Source organism: Papio anubis, chromosome 12 (genome assembly GCF_008728515.1).
Source record: "Papio anubis isolate 15944 chromosome 12, Panubis1.0, whole genome shotgun sequence".
NCBI lineage: Eukaryota > Metazoa > Chordata > Mammalia > Primates > Cercopithecidae > Papio > Papio anubis.
The window spans coordinates 3,884,065-3,904,038 of NC_044987.1; the positions used below are offsets into that span (position 1 = coordinate 3,884,065).

The 19,974-nt window shown below is 42.5% G+C and overlaps 1 protein-coding gene and 1 long non-coding RNA gene across 8 annotated transcripts in view; one reads left to right on the top strand and one right to left on the bottom strand.

The window, feature by feature from the left end:
• The window catches only part of SNX19 (sorting nexin 19), a 49,786-nt gene that overhangs the window by 4,698 nt on the left and 25,114 nt on the right, over positions 1–19,974 (top strand). For 4 of the 7 annotated variants that reach the window (XR_004177619.1, XR_004177620.1, XM_009187692.4 and 1 more), the window contains exons 2-8: positions 50–188; positions 1,449–1,549; positions 1,682–1,801; positions 3,747–3,877; positions 5,143–5,239; positions 5,728–5,908; positions 8,431–8,560. Coding sequence is in view for 5 of the 7 variants with exons in the window: in XM_009187692.4 (XP_009185956.3) it covers positions 50–188; positions 1,449–1,549; positions 1,682–1,801; positions 3,747–3,877; positions 5,143–5,239; positions 5,728–5,908; positions 8,431–8,560 (899 nt within the window). In the remaining 2 variants the exon portion in view is untranslated. Of the gene's footprint in view, positions 1–49; positions 295–1,448; positions 1,550–1,681; positions 1,802–3,746; positions 3,878–5,142; positions 5,240–5,727; positions 5,909–8,430; positions 8,561–9,970; positions 11,110–19,974 lie in introns of those variants that run through there. The other 3 variants (XM_031653873.1, XM_031653870.1, XM_031653871.1) reach the window with 3 other exon arrangements.
• Positions 9,088–10,239, bottom strand: LOC108582093. The gene is made up of 3 exons (XR_001895312.3): positions 10,190–10,239; positions 9,840–9,890; positions 9,088–9,126 (listed from the first exon to the last, which is right to left on the bottom strand). It is a non-coding gene; the product is annotated as an uncharacterized LOC108582093 (long non-coding RNA).

Genomic DNA, 19,974 nt, shown 5'->3' on the forward strand with positions numbered 1-19,974 from the left:
GATTGCTGAAACCCGGCTGATTCAGTCAATCAATTTGTTCATTGAACAGTACGAGACAGCCCTTGATGGTGAAAACAGCAGCGGCCTGCAGCAGCTGGCCTACCACACCGTGAATCGTCGCTATCGAGAGTTCTTGAATCTGCAGACCCGTCTGGAGGAGAAACCAGATCTACGAAAGTTCATCAAAAGTCAGGAGTTTCCCCAACCCCTACTGCCACTTGCTTCCCACGTCAAGCCACCCTGGCTGGCCTGTTGGTTTACGGGAGGGACTGGAGAGGAGAATGCCGTTTCAAGGTTCTCTGCTCCCTGGGTTTGCTTCAGGAGTTCTGAGGTTTAGTGCTGGGCAGCAGCAATCACATTCTTTCAGAGGTAGTCCTTTACTGCCAACTGCTTGGTTCTGGAGCCCCATCTAGCTTAAGATTAAAAAATAAGTGTTCACATTTCCACCTGTGCCTGTAAGTTAGTGTCAGGAGTTAAATTAACTTTTCCAGATTCATAGATAGGTGGTTCTTAAATATTAAAATATTACACAGAAGTTGTTGCCACCTTCTTTCCTTTAATACCCAGATCTTTTGTGTGCTGTCTGACAACTCTCAGGCACGGGGGACCTTTTTTTTTTTTTAAGACGGAGTCTTGTTCTCATCACCCAGGCTGGAGTGCAATGTCACGATCTCGGCTCACTGCAACCTCCGCCTCCCAGGTTCAGGCGATTCTCCTGCCTCGGCCTTCAGAGTAGCTAGGATTACAGGAGCCTGCCATTACACCTGGCTAATTGTTGTTTTAGTAGAGATGGGGTTTCCTCATATTGGTCAGGATGGTCTTGAACTCCTGACCTCAAGCAGTTCACCTGCCTCGGCCTCCCAAAGTGCTAGGATTATAGACGTGAGCCACCACCCCTCTCTAAATATTTTTTTAATGTAATAAAATTTCACTCTAAGAATTAGCTAGTAACTGGTTACTTTGTTTTTTAAAAATAGTGGTGATTACCCAAATAAACAGTTTAACAAGTTTGGGCATATATTATGCATTTTCTTTCTTAATATAATAGCTAATACTGAGCCAAGCTTGAAAATGTGTGCCAGGTTCTCTCCTAAGCACTTTACACATGTTAGCTCTTTTAATGCTCCCATCAGCCTATGAGATAGGTACCCTCATTGTCCTCATCTTACAGAAGAGAAACAAAGTCAGAAAGATAACACAAATGGTCTAAGATCGTTATTATAGTAGGAATTTAGCCCAAATTTAAACTTGGGTCTCTGCACTTTAGAACCCTCTCTTGTAACAAGTTAGTGTTGTGTGGATCATATGGATCATATGTATATTTGGAACTCCTGAAATTTTTTTTTAATCCAAGGAAATATATTCAATAGTTCTGTTTTCTTTATATGTTTTATATGGAATAGCTCTCTGTGAATGTTAAATGAGTGAATATTTTGGGTTTTTTTTAGATGTGAAGGGTCCTAAAAAGCTCTTTCCAGATCTTCCATTTGGAAATATGGACAGTGACAGAGTAGAAGCCCGTAAGAGCCTCCTAGAATCATTCCTAAAGGTCAGCATCCTTCTCTTTTGGCCTTGTTCTCATTTTAACCTGGGTGTCTAACCCCAGAACACCCAAGCCAAAGCAGAGAGATCTGGGGACTGAAATTTCTCTTTAAAATTTTTGTGTGTTTTATTTTTGCAGCAACTCTGTGCCATTCCGGAGATCGCTAACAGTGAGGAGGTGCAGGAGTTCCTTGCTCTGAACACAGATGCTCGTATTGCCTTTGTCAAGAAACCATTTATGGTCTCTAGAATAGACAAGGTACCAGCAGGGCCACTGTGCTCAGCTTTAGTTTTGATCTATAAATGAGGAGGATTCATCAGAATGGAGGCAGTGCTTGAAAAATAAGAGCAGTAGGGTGTGGGAAGGGGCAGCACAGAGGCGTCAATAGAACACGGACTCAAATTGTCAAGACCTGTTGCCAAATATTGGGTGAATCATCAGCTCACTGAATCACAGGGAACAGCTGGTGGGAAACAGTACCCCAACACTCTTAAGTGTACACGTATCTCCTGGGGGTATTACTGTATTGTTACACTGTTGGAGTCATGTAAAGATCAATCTATGTCTTCACAGATAGCTGGCAGGAGGGGTGGTCTTTCAGAGGGTAAAGGTCATTTCCAGTGTTGGGTCACCCAGGAAAGAGAGCCATAAGACAGGACACGAGGCTGGATTTAAAGTGGTGTCATGGTTCTCCGCTAGAGAACACAGTATGGAGAGAATTGTACCTTCTTCAAGAAGTTGTCTCAGCACCTATGGAGATGGTAGGAAGAAGGACGTTTGTGTAACATGTTGGAGCTTGTAAGCAGTGATTACCAACTGATATGAGCGTCTCTGGGGCAGAAGTCTGAGGCTTAAGTTTGTCAAAAGTGATGTGTATTTTATCAGGTTGGGAAACACGCATTGGTGGAAGAGGAGCCTCCCTCTTCTCATCTAGGCTTACAGTGACAAATAAAATAGAATTTCATGTAGTAGGTGTTAGGGGATATCCACTGCTATGGAAAAAACTACAAACTAAAAAGGGATCAACTGGGTAAATGCCCAGAGTTCCATGCAGATATCATTCATCCATTATTTCCACATCTACTTATTGGATGCCTGTTTTGAGCCAGGCACTCTACTAGTTGCTGTTCATACATCAGTGAATGAGACAGATGAGGACCTCCCCACCCTCACAGACTACAATTCTGTGATCCTGGAGAACAAGTTGTATTTTCTAAGCTGCATTATCTAAATTCATGCATCCTCAGTGTTCTTTCCCTGGTTTGTTCTTCCCGAGTCTTTACTGTAGTCTGCTGACCACTCTCTTCAGCCTTGTCTTGGCTATGCTAGCTTACTCCTTGTGGAGGAATACGACAAGAATGAGTCAAAGAAGGCATGGTGCTGCTCTGAGCCAGCAGTGTTAATTAGCAGGAAGCACCAGAGGAAGAGTAAATGTTTCATTCTGTTTCTTTGATCGTTTAAGGTTTCGTTTGTACATTGTCCTTTTTAGCAAATATCTGTATGTCATCTTGCCATTCTGAAGAAATAGAGGTTATTCTTAATCTTCAGTGAGGATTATTTTATTTGGTCCTTATGAGTAGAGAAGTTAAAACAACTCAACTCCAGAGATCTTAGTTTTGACCTGAGTGATTTTTGTTATTTTTTTCTGTACTTAAAGAAAGAAATTGTTTGAATTGACTAGAAAAACTGATTGTTTGCTCTGTGTAAGTTACTCTAAGCATGTTAATATTACCTATGCCCCTAAACTGTATTTTTATTTTTGATCATCTTCTTCACTCTTCCTTTCTCTTTATACTCCTACCTATGTACTTCTGCTGGTGCACATGTTGATGAAGTTGTTATCAATTTGGAAACTAGAAATCACTTTTTTATATAAAAAGAAAGAAATTGAAAGATATATCATCAGCCCGCATAACTCCTAGGTTTTTATTTCTCTCACTGTTGGTTTTGGCTTCTTTTCCCATGGCATTGTTTGTTTTACTCCTCAAGGAAAAAGATATTTATGGCCATGGAAAAAAGGAAAGATAGTTGTCACTAAGTCATTAGCTGGTATTCGACCTTGCTACTGGATAAGGCTTTGCTAGAGAGCCTGGCCCCTCTCCTCATCCTGTTGCATAAAGTGCTGTGAGGCGACTGCTTGCTTGGCAGTTTCCATCTGTGGATGTGGATGGCCTTACTGACCCTGCACCTCTGACCCCTGCAGATGGTGGTGAGTGCCATTGTGGACACCTTGAAGACAGCGTTTCCTCGCTCTGAACCCCAGAGCCCAACAGAGGAGCTGAGTGAGGCCGAGACCGAAAGCAAGTCCCAGACAGAAGGCAAGAAGGCTGGCAAGTGAGAAGCCCTCAGTCACCCAGGGACCTTTCCCCAGTTCCCAGATTGATCCCCAATCCTCAGCCAACACTCACCCTATTCTCAAGCCCTAGAGGAGAGAGGTGGGTCAGACATACCAGTTTTTAGGCGAAGCTAGACCCCAGGCTCCTCAGTGCTCCACCTGGAGGAGCCTGTGGTGCTGCAGAGGCAGCACTGCTGAATGTTTGGTTTTGCCATGGGAACCTGGGGCCCAACTGACCAGGGATGTTTGACTAGGAGGAATACTCTCTTTTGAATAGGATATTCTCTTTTCTCTTTTCCTGGAAAATTGAGATGTTTCTTTCCTACTAAGAATTAAGGCTTATAACTGATCTCTGTTTGCCATCATTTCTGGAAATCTTGGCTCAGAAGTTGCATATATTAGCAATAAACAGGAAAGGGCTAGAATGGAAACCCACAGGGCCTATTTTAGTAACTGGTTGACTCCTGCTACTCTCTCCTGCACTAGGGCCCCAGCTGTTTCCTGGCAGCCTTCAAAGCCAACATGTGGCAAGCAAGGGCACCACATGTACCCTTACTGCAAATTTCATCTGTGTCTGGTCCTTATGAAGAAAGAGCATCTGTGTGTGTGTGTGTGTGTGTGTGTGTGTGTGTGTGTGTCTGAGTGTCTGACTCTTTTGTCTCTGTGCTTATGTTTCGTGGGCCAGCAATAACAGACTCACAGCACCTAACCTTTTCTTAACTGGGCCCATCTATTGAAGGATGACCATGATACCTGTGCTTATGAGTCTCTGTCCCTTGAAACATTGATGTTATCACTTGCAGTTCCTTCTCTAGTTTTATTTGGAACACGGGGAATAAATGGATGTCCAAAAAGGATACTCCATGAACTGCGATATAAAAACTTGGTCTATGCCACCTGTCTGTTTAATCTTCAGCAAATTTTTAATGAGTACCTAGTATGTGTTAGCTAATCTTTCCTGTGGGAATATAACCATGATGCAGACTGATGCCAGTTTTACTTAGCAGAAGCCTTTCACAAGTGCACTGTAGACCTAGCTTAGTGTATGCGTTACATTGTCTATTAAGAATTGCGAGAATATACACTGTTTGGGAGATTGCAGGGCCAAGGCTTTCCTGGCAGCTCTGACCATCTGACCACAGTAAGGTCCCCAGAATACGTACGGATATTCTTGTTGTCATTTATTATCAGTACTTGCCAGCCCTTTGTGTGGGGCTCAAGACCATAAATTACATCCTGTTTCTGCTCTTTGTTTCTGTACCAGGTCCAGGCTGAGGTTCTCATCCAGTAAAATTTCTCCAGCACTAAGTGTGACTGAAGCACAAGACAAGATTCTTTATTGTCTCCAGGAAGGCAATGTGGTAAGAACCAAAACCCAAAGAATGTGGGGCAAAAATATCTGAGATATTGGTCCTACAGTTATAGGCAGTTGAGATATTCTCTAAGTCAGAAATGTCCTGCTAAATGACTTCATCAGCCTTTGGATCTCCAACTTTTATGCTAAAAGTATTTTCTCTGAGTGGTTTGGAATTCCTACCAGTTCTGGCTTGGCAGGTTGGCTTCTCAACCATGGTGGGTTTGGGATAGTGGATGACAAGATGAGAAAGAAAGCTAGTTCCTGGAAAAAAATGGATGACCGAAAATGTGTGCAGATTTGATAATCCCAGGGCAGGCCTGTATTACCTGCAACTTGGGTAAAAAATAAAATCTTTCCTAAAGTAGTCATAGCATCAGTTGGCTTTTATACCCAAGGTACTTATGCAAGGGAGAGGCAGGGAAACCTAGAGTGCCACATTTGCTCCCCTACTGTCAGCATTCCATATGTGATATGCCACTGGCTATTTCTTAGGAGTCTGAGACCCTATCCATGTCTGGGATGGAATCTTTTGTTGAAAAACAGACAAAGTCACTGGAAATGCAGCCAACAAAAGCCCCAGAAAAAGATCCTGAACAGCCCCCTAAAGGACATGTGGACAGTTGCTTGTCAGATGCAGCTGTGCCAGCCCAAGACCCCAGCAACAGCGATCCAGGTGAGTGGCGAGGTCTCTGCTCCCATGGAGAAGGGAGCCAGGGTGGCATCCACTTGGGACTTGGGATAGTTGGAGTTTGTAACTTTGATTTCTGTTCCATTCAGCTGAGCATGCCATGTGTTGAACTCCAGTGTTGGAGGTGCTGTGTTGGGGCACAGAGATGAGTAGGACACAGTTGCCAGAGCGGAATCAAGCAGCAGAGCAGGGCACAAACACAGGGAGTTCTAATCCAGCAGGACGAGATCATGCTGATAAGATTGATAGCTCATTGAACTTAGTTTTGGCATATCAGACTCTTGGATTTCTTTAGAAACTTTCTTCCTTTAGTGTCCCGGTTTCCTGGTTTCCTTCATGCCCTTCTTCTGGCTTCTTAGTCCAGTCTCTTGGCCCCATGATCCGCCTGCCAGAGCTTGATTTTTGGCTCACTGTTCCTATTCTACATACTCTTCCAGGGTAACCCCAGCTGTACTCTTGGCTTCAGCTGTAAGGCATGTGTGGTGATGCCTTAAATATTGAATATTGTATATCTTCACTTGGATATACCATAGGACAACTGAAATATAATGTGTTCAAGATGGAAATTGTCTTATTTCCCCAGATCTATTCTTTTTTCCGTATTTACTGCCATGGCAGATGATACCACCTAGTTACCCAACATAAAGTAGGGAGGGAGAAGAGATGAAAGCTCTACTTCTTCCTTATTTGCATTGGAGGCAGAGCAAGTTCACCTTCCAGGAGAAGAGCAGATGTGTACTCTGTAGAAGAAAAATTCAAAGCTCTAGATATTAATTAGCATGTTTACTGAACTAGAACTTAAAGTAAGTATATCGGTTCCATCAAGATAAAGCCCTCTGTTGAGAATAAAAGATCGCAAAATCTTGGATTCAAAAATGGGGAAAAAGCTTATTCTTTCTCAGGTGCCCATGAACAAATCACCTGACATCTCTTCTGAGGGCCTCAATTTAAGTCTGTGAAAAATGGGATTGACAGCCCCATCCCCTCACACATATCTCACAATTAAGTAAATAAAGTAATATGACAGTGAAAGCATCAGAGAACTCTAAGAGACTGTAAAGATGGCGGGGGGGCGGAGGCAGTGCGGTAAGAATATCATTCTAGGCAAAGTCCAGCCTGTACATGTTGAACATAGTATCTCTAGAGGGATGATTTAGGCCTGAAACCCTTCTTCTATCTCTGAGAGACTCAAAATGCTCATATGATTTAAAAAAAAAAAAAGCCGTCATTTTCTTTAAGAGAACTGACTTGGTGGTACCTTGTTTGCTTTCTTATTTTTCACTGCTATAACTAATTCTTACCACATGGTGGCAGCTCCAGGCAAATGCAAAAGCTGAGAGAATCACACAATTGAGGACTAGGGCTCAGGATGATGCTGTCTCACAAGGAATGCAATATCCCATCTTTGAGAAGATGATCAGAAATCAAACAACATGTCAGCTCCCAATCTTGGCAATACAAACAGAAAAGAAAATATATATTATATGGGGTTAAGAGGGAAGTATGATTCAGTTCTAGTAGATCTGTCCAAATCAGAAGTCATTCGTGTTCAAGGAGAGCTGGGGCAAGGTGACCCAGAGAATACCCATTGGTCCTACACTAACAAAGTCATTGTTGATACTACTTATAATATTAATCACAGCAGTAGCACCAGATATCTCAGATTCATTCTGTAACATCACATACTTGGAGGCAAATCAGAAGTGACATTGGAACCCCAGGACAGGTTTAAACAACACATGCTTCCTTCCACAAAATACATTTGTTCAGGAAACCTTAGTTTAGCATGGGTGTAAGCTCATGGGTGGCCCTTCCAGTCTTTGAAACAGGAAGAATGTAGTAATTGTTATGGCATTTTACCAGAGGTGTGGTGTTCTTCCTAGAACCAAATGTTATCTCAAAATCAGGCTGAAGCCTCCTGAATCCTAACCCTACAGCTCTGTGTAATGGAGGTTTTTCAGGAAAGTGAATGCCAAATCTTTCCCCCCTTCTGCCCCTGGTGTTTCCATAATGCTTTGTGGGGGTGAGTGGAATGCAAGGTTGGAAAGAGAGGAGGCCTTGCCAGTTGCACTTAGTCACTAGTTGTGAGCTTTTATTTGGAACAGAAAGTATTCAGCATCCTGGGGAAATATAGAAGAAATAGAAACTAAGTAGGCAAAATAAGTGCGTGTGTGTGTGTGTGTGTGTGTGTGTGTGTGTGTGTATACATATATACGTGTGTGTATATATATGATTAGAAGATATATATATATCTTTTAAAAACATAGAAACATTCATTAGGTAACAATATCAGAAACATTAATTAAAAATGTGAAGAAATGCCGAGCCTGTCACTGAGCCTTCTAGATATGAGTTAAACATCTCTTGATTTGAGTGGAGAGGGATTGCAGAAATACCAGATGATCGGCATGAAGGTAGAGAGACACAGGTGCCACCCAGTACCTTGAAAGATGTTCCTCAAGTATGGGTCTCTTCTGAGTTACTCTTGATGCCATTTTGTCCCTCAGGAACAGAGACAGAGTTAGCTGACACAGCCCTAGATCTGCTTCTCTTGCTACTAACGGAACAGTGGAAATGGCTGTGTACCGAAAACATGCAGAAGTTTCTTCGTCTTATCTTTGGGACCCTAGTTCAAAGGTAAGACTGCTGAATTCCCCCCCACATCAGAATCTCAAATTGCAGAAAAGGTGGATGCGATGCTGAATAGTGTCCAGGGAATCTGCAGTTGTAAGAGAAGATAGATTCTCGTTACAGGGGTTACAGGAATCAAAAATGCCTTGAGAGTATCAGAAAGCTTTTATTAACTACCTAGTTGTCTACAATTTGAAAGTATCCAGTTCTGTAAGATTTCTGGCATAGTGTACTGAGTTGCAGACACTGTGTGTGATCCTAAAATACTTAGCTGAACTCTTCCTCCTCTCAATTTTCCACCCAGTTTTATCCTCCAGCCCCGCACCTTTCACTTGGTTATGGTGGACATTTGTCTTAACTGACATTATGTCACCAGTGTGATGATAAACAGTGGGAAAGAAAAGGAGAAAACATCAGTGCTCTTGAAATAAAGATTGTTTTCTCTGAGAGGGGCATAAATATTCACAGCTGAAGTACTTACTGACACAGGATGGTAAAGAATAGAGGGAAATTTGGATTTGCAAGCTGGCTTTTCTAATCCAGGCTTTGTAATCCTCACACCATTTGATCTCCTGAAAGATTTGTACACAGGTGGAGTTTTTAGCTGCTGACTTTCTAACTGTGGAACTGATGTAAGCTTTGCTAACCTGAAGTAGGCCAGAAACACTCTCTCTGAGCCAGGCAGACACACGTAGTGCTTGGGTTTTGGCTACTCTTGTTTTGAACTCCCTCTTATGAGACATCCTGGCACATCCCAAAGTAAGAGGAAGCCAAATGCTGACCTTCTCTTAGCATGAGGCTCATGCTAACAGGTCACTCAAAAAATATATCCTTATAAAAAAAAATTATGTGTCTATTCTTTACCAAGTTGAAAAGTTATTAACAGCAAGCAATTAAATCCCCCTTTTCTAAGTTGCATAGGATCAGGGAGGTTTAATGAACTTGAATCATAAAGAGGCCAAGTGAAAGAAGATGATGCACATCTATATTTGCTAAGTGCTTATGTATGCCAGCACCCAATCTCCATTTACATGTATTTTTTTATAGTGGTCAAGTGAGGTAGGTAGCCCCATTTTACAGAATGAGAAAATAGAGCTTGGCAAAGTCAACTAACACGCCCAAGGTCATCATTAGTAGCACACTTAGAATTTTAAGCCAGATTTGTACAACTTCAACCCCAGTGTGCTTTTTTCATGTATCTTGTAGCCTTAAGACTGATCTCCAAGTGAAACCTGCATATAAAATGCTGACTGGTCTTTGTCCCTTGACGCTTTTCCCCTTGTACCTGCTCAATATTCAGCTCTGCCACTAGAGTGCCCTTTTCTGAAAAACAAATCTGAACATATATTCTGCACTTAGAATCTTTCAGTAGTATCCTATTCCCTACCAAAGTGGTTTTTCCAGTATGTGTCCTAGGGTGCTAGGGTTCTGCAGAAGTGCTTCGGAAGCTAACTTAGAAGCTAAGGGAAAACTGAGTGGACCATGACCCAACCACAGAAGCTCCACTTCGATCAGTTTCATATACTGGGGATCTAGGTAAGGCTTTGTTTGGAAAAGGGCTCCACTCTGTTTAAAGTATGCACTTATTTCTTTATTTATATTAAATTTATATTAAAATTCCACCTCCTTTCTTACTTGGCGTGATCTGGTTTCAGTCTTATTTTTCATTTTCCACCATGTAAACTGTCCATCATTGCCTGAATATTCTGTGGTCTTTTACCCCCAGGCCTTTGCTCATCTTCCTGTATCTGACTTCGAATGGTCTTTCTCTACCTGTTCTTTCCCTGTTCCTTCCATGTGTTCCTAACCTTCCCTCTTCTTGTCTGCTTGGCCTACTGCAAAACATTTTTCATATATTAATCATAAAATGTCATTTATTCTGTGAAACCTTCTGTAGCATCTGCTCTCTTTCTCCCAGAATTAAGGAGTCCTCTTCCCTAACTCGCAAAGTTTTGATAATAGTGCTTATCACAGTGTGTTATATAAATGATCTGCTTTTCCTACACTAGTGGTTGTCAACTGGGGGACACTTGCCAGTATCGGGAGATATTTTTGGTTGTCACAACTGGGAAGGGGATGTGGGATGCCTACTGGCATCTAGTGGGTGTAGGCATGCTGCCAGATATCCTTCAGCTACACAGGACAGTCCACCGTGCCAAACGAATTATCCTGCTCAAAATGTCAGTATTACTGAGCTTGAGAAACCCTGTGTAGACTATTATTTCTTTAAGGACCAGAACTAGCTTTGTGTCCCCAGCAGCTTATACAGGGCCTGGACATAGTAGGTACTCATTAAATATTTAATAAAGAAATAAACATTTCCCTTCCCAGTACCTTTACACTTGAAAGTATAGTCTCTTTAGTTGTATTCTGTCACCTCTGTATGTCACTAATTAGGCCTTCATTTTTTTTCTTCTTTTGGATTTCCCTTTGTTAATCTTCTAAGTGGTTTAAAGAAAAAAAAAAAAAAAGAGAAGATCCCAAAACTAGCTAGTATGTGATCATTAATGACCCCTTCTCCTTGAGGTCATTTACATGACAAATTGGTTTCAGAACACAAGAAATTATTCAGTATGAGGATGAAAGTATAGATGAGTTAGGAGAAATTCAAAGAAGATTGAGATCCATATATAAAAGAGGTAGGAAAAAGTTTACCTGAAGTTTGAATAACTCAGAATATTCAAGGGCTTGGGCTAGTCCACATAGAGGAGAGATACCTATATTCTGGGAGTTAGAGAATGATCACAGAAATACTATTTCATGTAGCCAGGGTCCTGGGAGATCTAAGGCAGAAAAGTTAAATACGAAGGAAGCAAGCTCCAGGTGCATGGCAGACATGGAAAAGACAGGGCTCATTTTAGAGTTCAGAGCAGAGACTGAGACTTCTTTGTTTTTCATTTTTCATATATTGAGGATAAAATGTCAATATATGAAATACCAGTGAGATGGGATTTCATTCTGTCGCCAAGGTGGAGTGCAGTGGCATTGCAATCGTAGTTCACTGGGCTCACTCCTCCTGGGCTCAAGCCATCCTCCCACCTCAGCCTCCCAGGTAGCTAGGACTACAGGCACCACCCCCATGCTTGGCTAATTTTTTTAAGTTTTCAGTTGAGACTATGTTGCCCAGGCAGGTTCCTCATCTTTCCATTCCTATACCTGACACTCCCCAACTACAACCACAACTCCAGTTAGCTGGGTAAAGTCTGGTGAATGAAGACTAGCAAAACCCAAGTGTAGTTCATGCCATAAAGGAAATCGGGGAGAGGGCTTACAGCTGAATTTCCCTTGACTTTCTCCTCTTTTTACATTCTGAGTTTCTGGTTTTTTGTTTTGTCTTATTCTATTTTATGGAAAAGCATCACTATTGTGATGGGAAAAGTGGGAGAACTCTGAATATATTTGGTGAATTTGAATGAAGCCACTGAATATTGTGCAAGAACAGAATTTTGCAGCTACTTTTGAAAAACGTGTAACTGTGGCCTATTATCTTTGTTCATCATACATATTTCCGGGTGAAGATGTTTTATACATGTTCAGTTATCTCATATCCCTTCCTGTCAACAAGTTCTTACTTATATCTAAGTATCCAACTTTATCCGTAACCCATTTGGTTTTGTATTAGCTGCAATGAAAATAGGACCACATCTGGTTAGCAGTCTCCTCACCCAAGCTTCCACAGACTAGAATTAAATGAAGAATCTCATACTTCTCTGTTTGAAGCCAATCATGTATCCCTACAAATCATTTTTGCCATCTTTTTAATGACATTTTTGGCCCTCTTCTGAAGTACCTTATAGCTGATTTCACAGTTTTCCTGAAGCCTCCTTAAGATAGGAAGCTAGAAGTCATGGTATCTAAAGAAAGAACTGGTTCTTCCACCAGAGCTTCCAAAGATCTGGCATCAGTGGCCCATGGTCTCACACCTGCAAGCGCCCTGTGCATTGTAGACATGGGACTAACTCATTTTAGCGTTCAGAGTGTACACATTGATAATCTCATCAGCATCAGCGTATTTACTGTCCAGCAAATGTTTATCGAGAGTTTACTTAGTGCAAATACTGTACTGAACACTACATGCACATGCTGTTCAAAAGCCACAGTTACTTTTGTACCAACCTAATATTTAATTCCTCCAAAAGTCCTGCAAAAGAGGTATTATGACCCTCATTTTAAAAACGAGGAAACTAAAGCTTATAAAGAATGTGGGTTATCTAATCAAAATCACAGAGTTAATAAATATCACAGGCAGAATTTGAACCCAGGTTTTTCTGATTTATAGCTGTGATGATTGTCTAAATTTCAGGATCAGATCTTTGCCCTGCAATTCAGCAGGATAAAAGCCAACCCAAAAATCTTTGTCTCCAAGTACTGGAGATTATCAGGCAGTTTGTAGAATCCAAACTGCATCTCCGTATCTACACACTTGCATCTAACATAAGGGCACTGCTGCAGTCCAAAGGCAGCCCATGTTACTGTCCCCAGGACAATTGCAGGTTTTAATTTTTAAAAGTGGTGTATGCATTGCTACATGCTTCAGCTTTATTTGCTTTGGTAAGCCAGTGTGCTGGAAACTTAACATCTCCAGAGCTGCAGCACCTCTTCACTGCACCCCCTGCCTCTCCCACAAGAGGCATGATATGAGGTCCCGTTGTCTTCCATCTCCATGACTGCTGCCTAGGAGGCTACATCTTTGCCCTCCCTGAAACCATAGATAGCTGAGCCACATGCTTTTGCAGGGTACTTGGGTTCTCTTCCTTTAAGTTCCGTGCTTAAAAGAGCAGGATAATTGGTGTTGGTGCCACAGGTGGTACTGCCACTTCTCTAGTTATTTGGAACACACTGCAGTTTGACCATCAGGGATGCTAAAGTCACCAGATTTGAGTGCATCTCCTCCTTAAAATGTCCTCATTTTCCAGCCTCCAGTATTATTATCCCCAAGCAGGCAAGTTTATTTCCTCTGCTTCCAACTTTGTGTACCCTCCTTGCATCTTCAAAAGACCTATATACATTACTGCCTTGGACACCATAGACTTCTGTCAAATTATAAGCACACTCTATCCTGCAAAGGGAAAAAAAAAACAAAAACCCAGAGTAAGTTCGACCTCATAACCCCTCCTTCTAAGCCAAAGTTGGAAGAGCTCTGATCTGAGCCAGGCTTGTAAATCTCCCTTGATTGTTGATGATGTGGAGAGAAGTGGGAGGGGAGCTGAAGAGAAGTTAGATGCCCAAAAAAGGCATTGTTAAGTCAAAGGGAAGTCTTGCATGCATGTGCGCCTAACCTCTTGTGTCAGCTTCTGTGCTGGGAACATCCAATTATGTAACAAGAAGCACTCCTTATTTGGAATGAGAGACAAAGGGAGGGGAAGGGGAGAGCGGGTGGCAGTCTGAGCCAAGGAGCAAATCCGCCTTGTGCAAACTCTGCTCATGCCCGAAAACAGAAGAAACTTGTAAATATCTCTACGAACATCAGAATCAGATTTAGGAAATTGGGCAAGTCCTCAGAGCTAGACTGGGTTGGAGGGAAAGAGGAGAGATATACTGTGCTCCATTGATGTTAGGGCGTTTGGGGCAGGAAGATCCAGCCAAGGTAAGGGGTAGGATTGGTGTGGAGCCCTGATGGAGAGTGAAGGAATGAGAAGAAGCTGGACCGGCGCCCTGCCTGGACACCCAGAGTAATGCCACGATAAAAATAGGAACCACGCCAGCAACAGAATGCGTGAATGCCACGTCCATGGCGCTGCCCTCCCCATGGCCCCGACGATGGCATCTGACCTGTGTCAAAAGGGCAGCAGACACATTCCTGGCATCTGCGTCAGGATTTCTCAGTTAAAGAGGGAGTGTGTGTGTGTGTGTGTGTCTAAGATAGAGACAGAGAGTGTGAGTGTTTGGGGCATGTGGGAATGGAATGGCTTGGCAGAAAGCGGGGGGGAAGGTTCTGGCAGAGGGGAGTGTAAAGTGTGTAAAGTTAGGAAGTATACAGAGAGGAAGAAGAAAAGAAAGGATGTGCAGGTTTAAGGGTCCAACAAGCAGGGGACCCAGGAGAAACTTGATGGCAAGCTCTGGACCTTACACCAGACCTTGGAATCACTTTCTTAGAGAAGATGTCGCTCTATAAACCATCTCCTAGAAAAGGTCAGGAGAGTTGTGGCAGAGTCTGGGAGAACTGGAGAGTGCTGTGCTGCAAGGCACAACGTCCATCTCCCTTAAGGACAGTTGGGAAAAGTTGACCATGAACCCTCTTGCTTCCACTATTCTCTTAGGATGCTCTAGAATCAAGGTGCTTTCTGAGTGGAACTCTGCTTCCAGGGCCTCCTTCTTGGTTGGGCATGTCTAAGTAGCAGGTGGATTACAGTTCTTTGTGACATTGGTTATTTCTTAAGAGAACCTCCAGGTCTGCCACCAAAAGGGCACAAGTAATTGCAATGGGAAAGGAACTGACGTTTATTACAATATTAATACCAGGAAAGCAGCTATGTACTGTTTGTATTAATGTTCAGTTCTATGAGATAGACATATAGTTCTACATTTTATAAGTGAAGAAAATTACATTCAGGTAAAATAACATTCCCAAAATCATAAAAGTCGTTAACAACCACACCTTAAGATTCCACTTAAGTCATCCTAGCCGCAGAGCTCATGTGTTTCCCACTGCTCTGCCCTGCCTCCCCTCCATGCAAGCTTCCCCACAAAGCAGTGTTCAGTAGAGCTGGGTGCACCTGAAAGTTCCCTTGCCTTACTCCCATCTCGCCTCTCTTGCTTTCTATCTGGCTGGTCTCAGGGACACATGCATCTGATGGTAGCATATAAATTATTTTTGTCTGCATATTCTGATTTTATTTTTAAAGTACTTCTGAGCCAGAGATTGCCTCTTAGGTATCTCTATTTACATCCTATTCACAATCAGGAAAAGATTATTAACGTTAAGACTCAGAGTTTCTCAGGAAACATAGATTACAATTTTTTCCTTTGCTGTGTAACTTTTTCTTCCAGTTCAGCTCTGGTGCCTGGCTATGTCTTATACCCGATCTCTTCCTATGCACAGCTTTTCTAGAAATACGCACACTTTTGCAAGACCCCCAAATACAAAATTAACTCAAGCTAAGTCTTCAGAATTCTCAGTTATTTTCTGGCTCTCTAATCATTGGCTTGGGCTGTTTTTAGAGGTGCTGAAATTAATTTTTCTCATTGATGACTTTGCTCAGATTGTATTGTGGCTCCTTGGGAAGGACTGCTGCTTGTCCCAGGCCTCTTTCATTAGGCCATGCCAAAGGGAAGCTCTTGACTGCTGTAGACTGGGTCAGGATGGGCCCTAGCAGTTTCCCCTGTCATATGAGTGGTCTGCCTGTCGTATTTCTTGGGTGTCACTTATTCTACATCCATCTTAGGATAAAGACATCATGCCTTCCCTGTCACGTAGTGACAGTCTCTACTGGAATGTATCTTTGAGATTGTAGCAGGTGGATGGCAGCTGACAGCCGTGTGCTTGTGCATTGTGTTTGCATTTCTGTGTGTGTGCTCTTGAAGTCTCATATACTCAAATAGAGGTACAAAATTGCTCATTGTAAAAGTTAACAAAAAACAGAATATCATGAGATATTTAAACCTCAGAGCCTTTTTTTCCAAGTCGGGTTCTTGGTGTCCCTTGCCCATCTGTGACTGCACCAGGAGCCTAAGATTTTGACATTTTGATGACAGCTTTAGAATGTATGTCAGCATCCTGAGGGCAGGGACTGTGTCTTATTTACCATCATGTCTTCAACACCCAGCCCCATACATAGAAGACACTTAATAAATTTGTGTCAAATAAATGAACACAGAAGATCACACATCGTTCTACTGGAGGCAGTCCCTCTGCTTTTCACTATTAAGAATCTTAAGAGTTCGTCAATAGTGCTGGGGGACCAGAAGCAAAATGGAAACTGAATCTTTCATTCCCTCCACACAGGGCATACCCAGCTCTTCAATTAGTTGGGGAATTCTGATTCCCAGAGCCATGGTACAGCCTAAGCAAAGAGGTTTGGGGGCCCTTCAGGCCATCTCCCATTCTAATGGCTCTCTCCTTTCCAAAGAGTACGACGCCCCTCCCCAACCTGGGCCTCCCAGTATGAAGCCCCACCGAGCCTGCCCTCTCTGGAAGCATCTCCTGCCGTTGTGCCTTCTCCACCTCTTTCCTTCCACATGGAAAGCAAGAACATGGACTTTGAAGTCAGAACTGAATTCAGATCTTGCTTTGAGGCTATGTGACTTAGAATACACCACCCAACCACCTTTGCCTGTTACTGTCCAAATGGGAATCATAGCCTAGTGCATGCAGTTTTTTGGGGGTGTAAGAGAGAATGTAGAGATAAATGTTCGGGAGGCTTTATAGAGGAAGGTATAACAAAGCTAGATCTTGTGAGATAGGTGTCGTTTAGACTGGTTTAGACTAAATAATATTCTATACACTAAGACATTTTTAAAGCAAGTGGAGGGGCATTATTTCTACTTTCAAGTAAAAAGTAATCTGGAATATTTTTAGCCAGCTTCTTTCTGAATGTGTGTTGCTTTTGTTGTTTCAAATAGGTGACAAAAAGCCTACCTAACTCCTGCTGCATGGCATGGGTACAGGAATTCTCCCTCTGGGCACCAGGTGGCGCTGCAGGTTAAACAATACATTCACTGTCCTTCGAGGAAGACCTGTTTGTTTAGCAGTTACAGGTCCCCTGCCCTGATGTTCATACAGCAGTATTGAAGCCATTCCCTGGCTTGCTCCATGATTTAGAGGCCACTTATCTGCCTACTCCTTAGTGCCAATGACTTTTAGATAAGCCCTGTTTCTTTCATCTTTCACCCTTCTTCCTTCTGCTCTAATGCGTCTTCAGCATGTGCTTGCTTCTCTGAGCGGTGTGGATGACCAGAAGTTGCCCCTTTGAGTGGATCCCACCATTAAAAATTCAATGTTGAAGCTGATTCATTCAGAACAGAGTGAGCAGAACAGAGTCTGTGGTGAGGAGACCAGCTAGACATCTGAATTGAAAGAGTTTTGTCAATATTCTCTATAAACTACTTGGACCTATATTCAGGGTCTCTTGTGATCCTAAAATCTTATACATTATGTATTCACTAAGGTGGAGATTGTCAGTGCTGAATAGCCCTGATATTAGGATCTTATCAACCTGTTACATATTCAAGGACGTTTCCTATTGCTTTAGGCCATGGATGGAGACTGTTTGACTATCTCCCATTAATTTGGTTTTAGAGAAGCAACCATATGTTAATGCTTACTTTTGATCTTTACCTCTGTCCTTGCAGGCTTTTCCAAGTGCCCTTTGGAGAAGCAGAGCTATTTGGTACTGGAGCAGGGAGACAGTTGGATTAATTGGTGGAAAATATACTTTAGCTCTAATATAATGCTGGCCCTGATTTCTCGGGGGAAATTCAGCCTTCTTGGGAGGGAGGCTGGTGTGCAAATGCAGCATCAAGATGAGTTTCTCAACACCCACCTCCTCTCTCCCCCAGGTTTCCTTTTTGTTGTTTTTCCAGTTTTATTTATTACTCCTCTGTGTTTTCTACCCATAGTCAGTGCTCCCAAAGTTCTTATTCTGTGGAGATTCTGGAGTTACCACTTCGGTGTCCCTACATCCTTCATATCAGGATAAATGGCCTTCTACTTGGAAAGGTTTTACAATTCAGGCTGTAGACAGGAAACTGGAAATACTGTTGGGGAGCTCTTCTACACCAAGGTGATGGTGTTAATGATAGTCACTTTTCCTTCTCCTCTACACCCCCTCAGTGTTTTTTCTCTGTTTATCTTGGGCATCTGCTTCTCATATGTATTCTTGATTCTCCTCAAGGCTGGTCTTTTCCAGCCTCTTCTGGCCATTTTCACAGCATAATTTGAAGTCCTACAATGTCTGCTGATTTAAATAAATCCCTAATAATTTTCTTCCAAATCATGGCTGAGCACACTCTAAATCTGTTATCTGTAATATTTATGGAAATTTGGAGGTCAGCCCCTTCTGCGAGCACATAATTACTTATCACTTCTGCCTCCTCCAACCGTTCCCTTCCCATCCTCCTTTCCTGTGGTGGGAGTTCTATGTGCAGAGCAGAACAGGGAGATCTCCCTGTGAGGTAAAGCCCCCATGAACAATAGGAGCTCTGGTTGTCAAGACAACCACTAAATTACTGCCTTCTTCCCTCTTTTGTGTCTTGCCTTTCTTCCTGGTGCTTCAGCACTAAGGGTTTTGGTCCCTCTCCCTGCCCTTTCCCCTCCACGGACTCAATTTTCTTCTGAATGGGTGGCCATTTTAATTACCTTCCCCCTTCCCCACCCCACCTCTCTGCCCTTGCCCTTGCTGCTGAGAAAGGCAGGGTCAGGATAACTACCTGGGGACTGAGAATGAGCCAGGCTTGCTGTTCACACGGGGACAAGGAAAGAAGAGACAGAGACATTTTGGATCCTGTAGTCTCTGCAGTGAAAGTTTTATTGTTTAGTATATAGAGGTCTGGTTGTCGCAAGGATTCAGAGATAGAGTTTTCATATTATCCAAAACCCCCTGGGGCCTCTTCCCAATTTTCTTAACCACTCAGTACCAAATGCTTTACCGGTTTCAGTGTTTACTTCCCTGAGCCTGCCAGGAGAATAAGCTTTACAGGGAGAAAACTGAGGCACGAAATGCAAAACTTACTCCAGATCCAGCTGTCATTAGTTCCCTGGACCTGGTTGAATTTTTAAAGAAGGTCTAAAGGAGTCTTTTTCTCTTTTACATGTGCAAACGCACAAGCACTTTAGAAATGCTTTTTATTTTTCTTATTTCATCTTGATGATAACTTTGTGAAAAAGGCAAGGCAAGAATTTGCCCATTTTATAATGAAGGAAACCAGAGCTCAGAGAGTTCGTTAAACTTTTATGTGGTTAAGCCAGGTTCAAACCTGTCTGTAGCTTTTCAGTGTTATTTTTAAAGTCTGTCAGTCCTGATTTTCTCAGAACTGGATTATAGTAAGTCAATAGCAACATAGTATGAGGCCAAAAAAAGGTTGACTTGAAAGACTTTAGAGGCACACTAGATTTGTGTATAGAAAACTTTCAGATTGACTGGGCACGGTGGCTTATTGCCTGTAATCCCAGCACTTTGGGAGGCCAAGGTGGGCAGATCATTTGAGGTCAGGAGTTTGAGACCAACCTGACCAACATGGTGAAACCCCATCTCTACTAAAAATACAAAAAAAATTTGCCGGGCATGGTGGCGCATGCCCTTAGTCCCAGCTACTTGGGAGGCTGAGGCATGAGAATCGCTTGAACCCAGGAGGTAGAGATTTTAGTGAGCCAAGATTGTGCCACTGCACTCCAGCCTGGACAACAGAATGAGACTGTCTCAAAAAAAAAAAAGAAAGAAAGAAAGAAAAGAAAACTTTCAGACTGAAATCTTAAACATGTC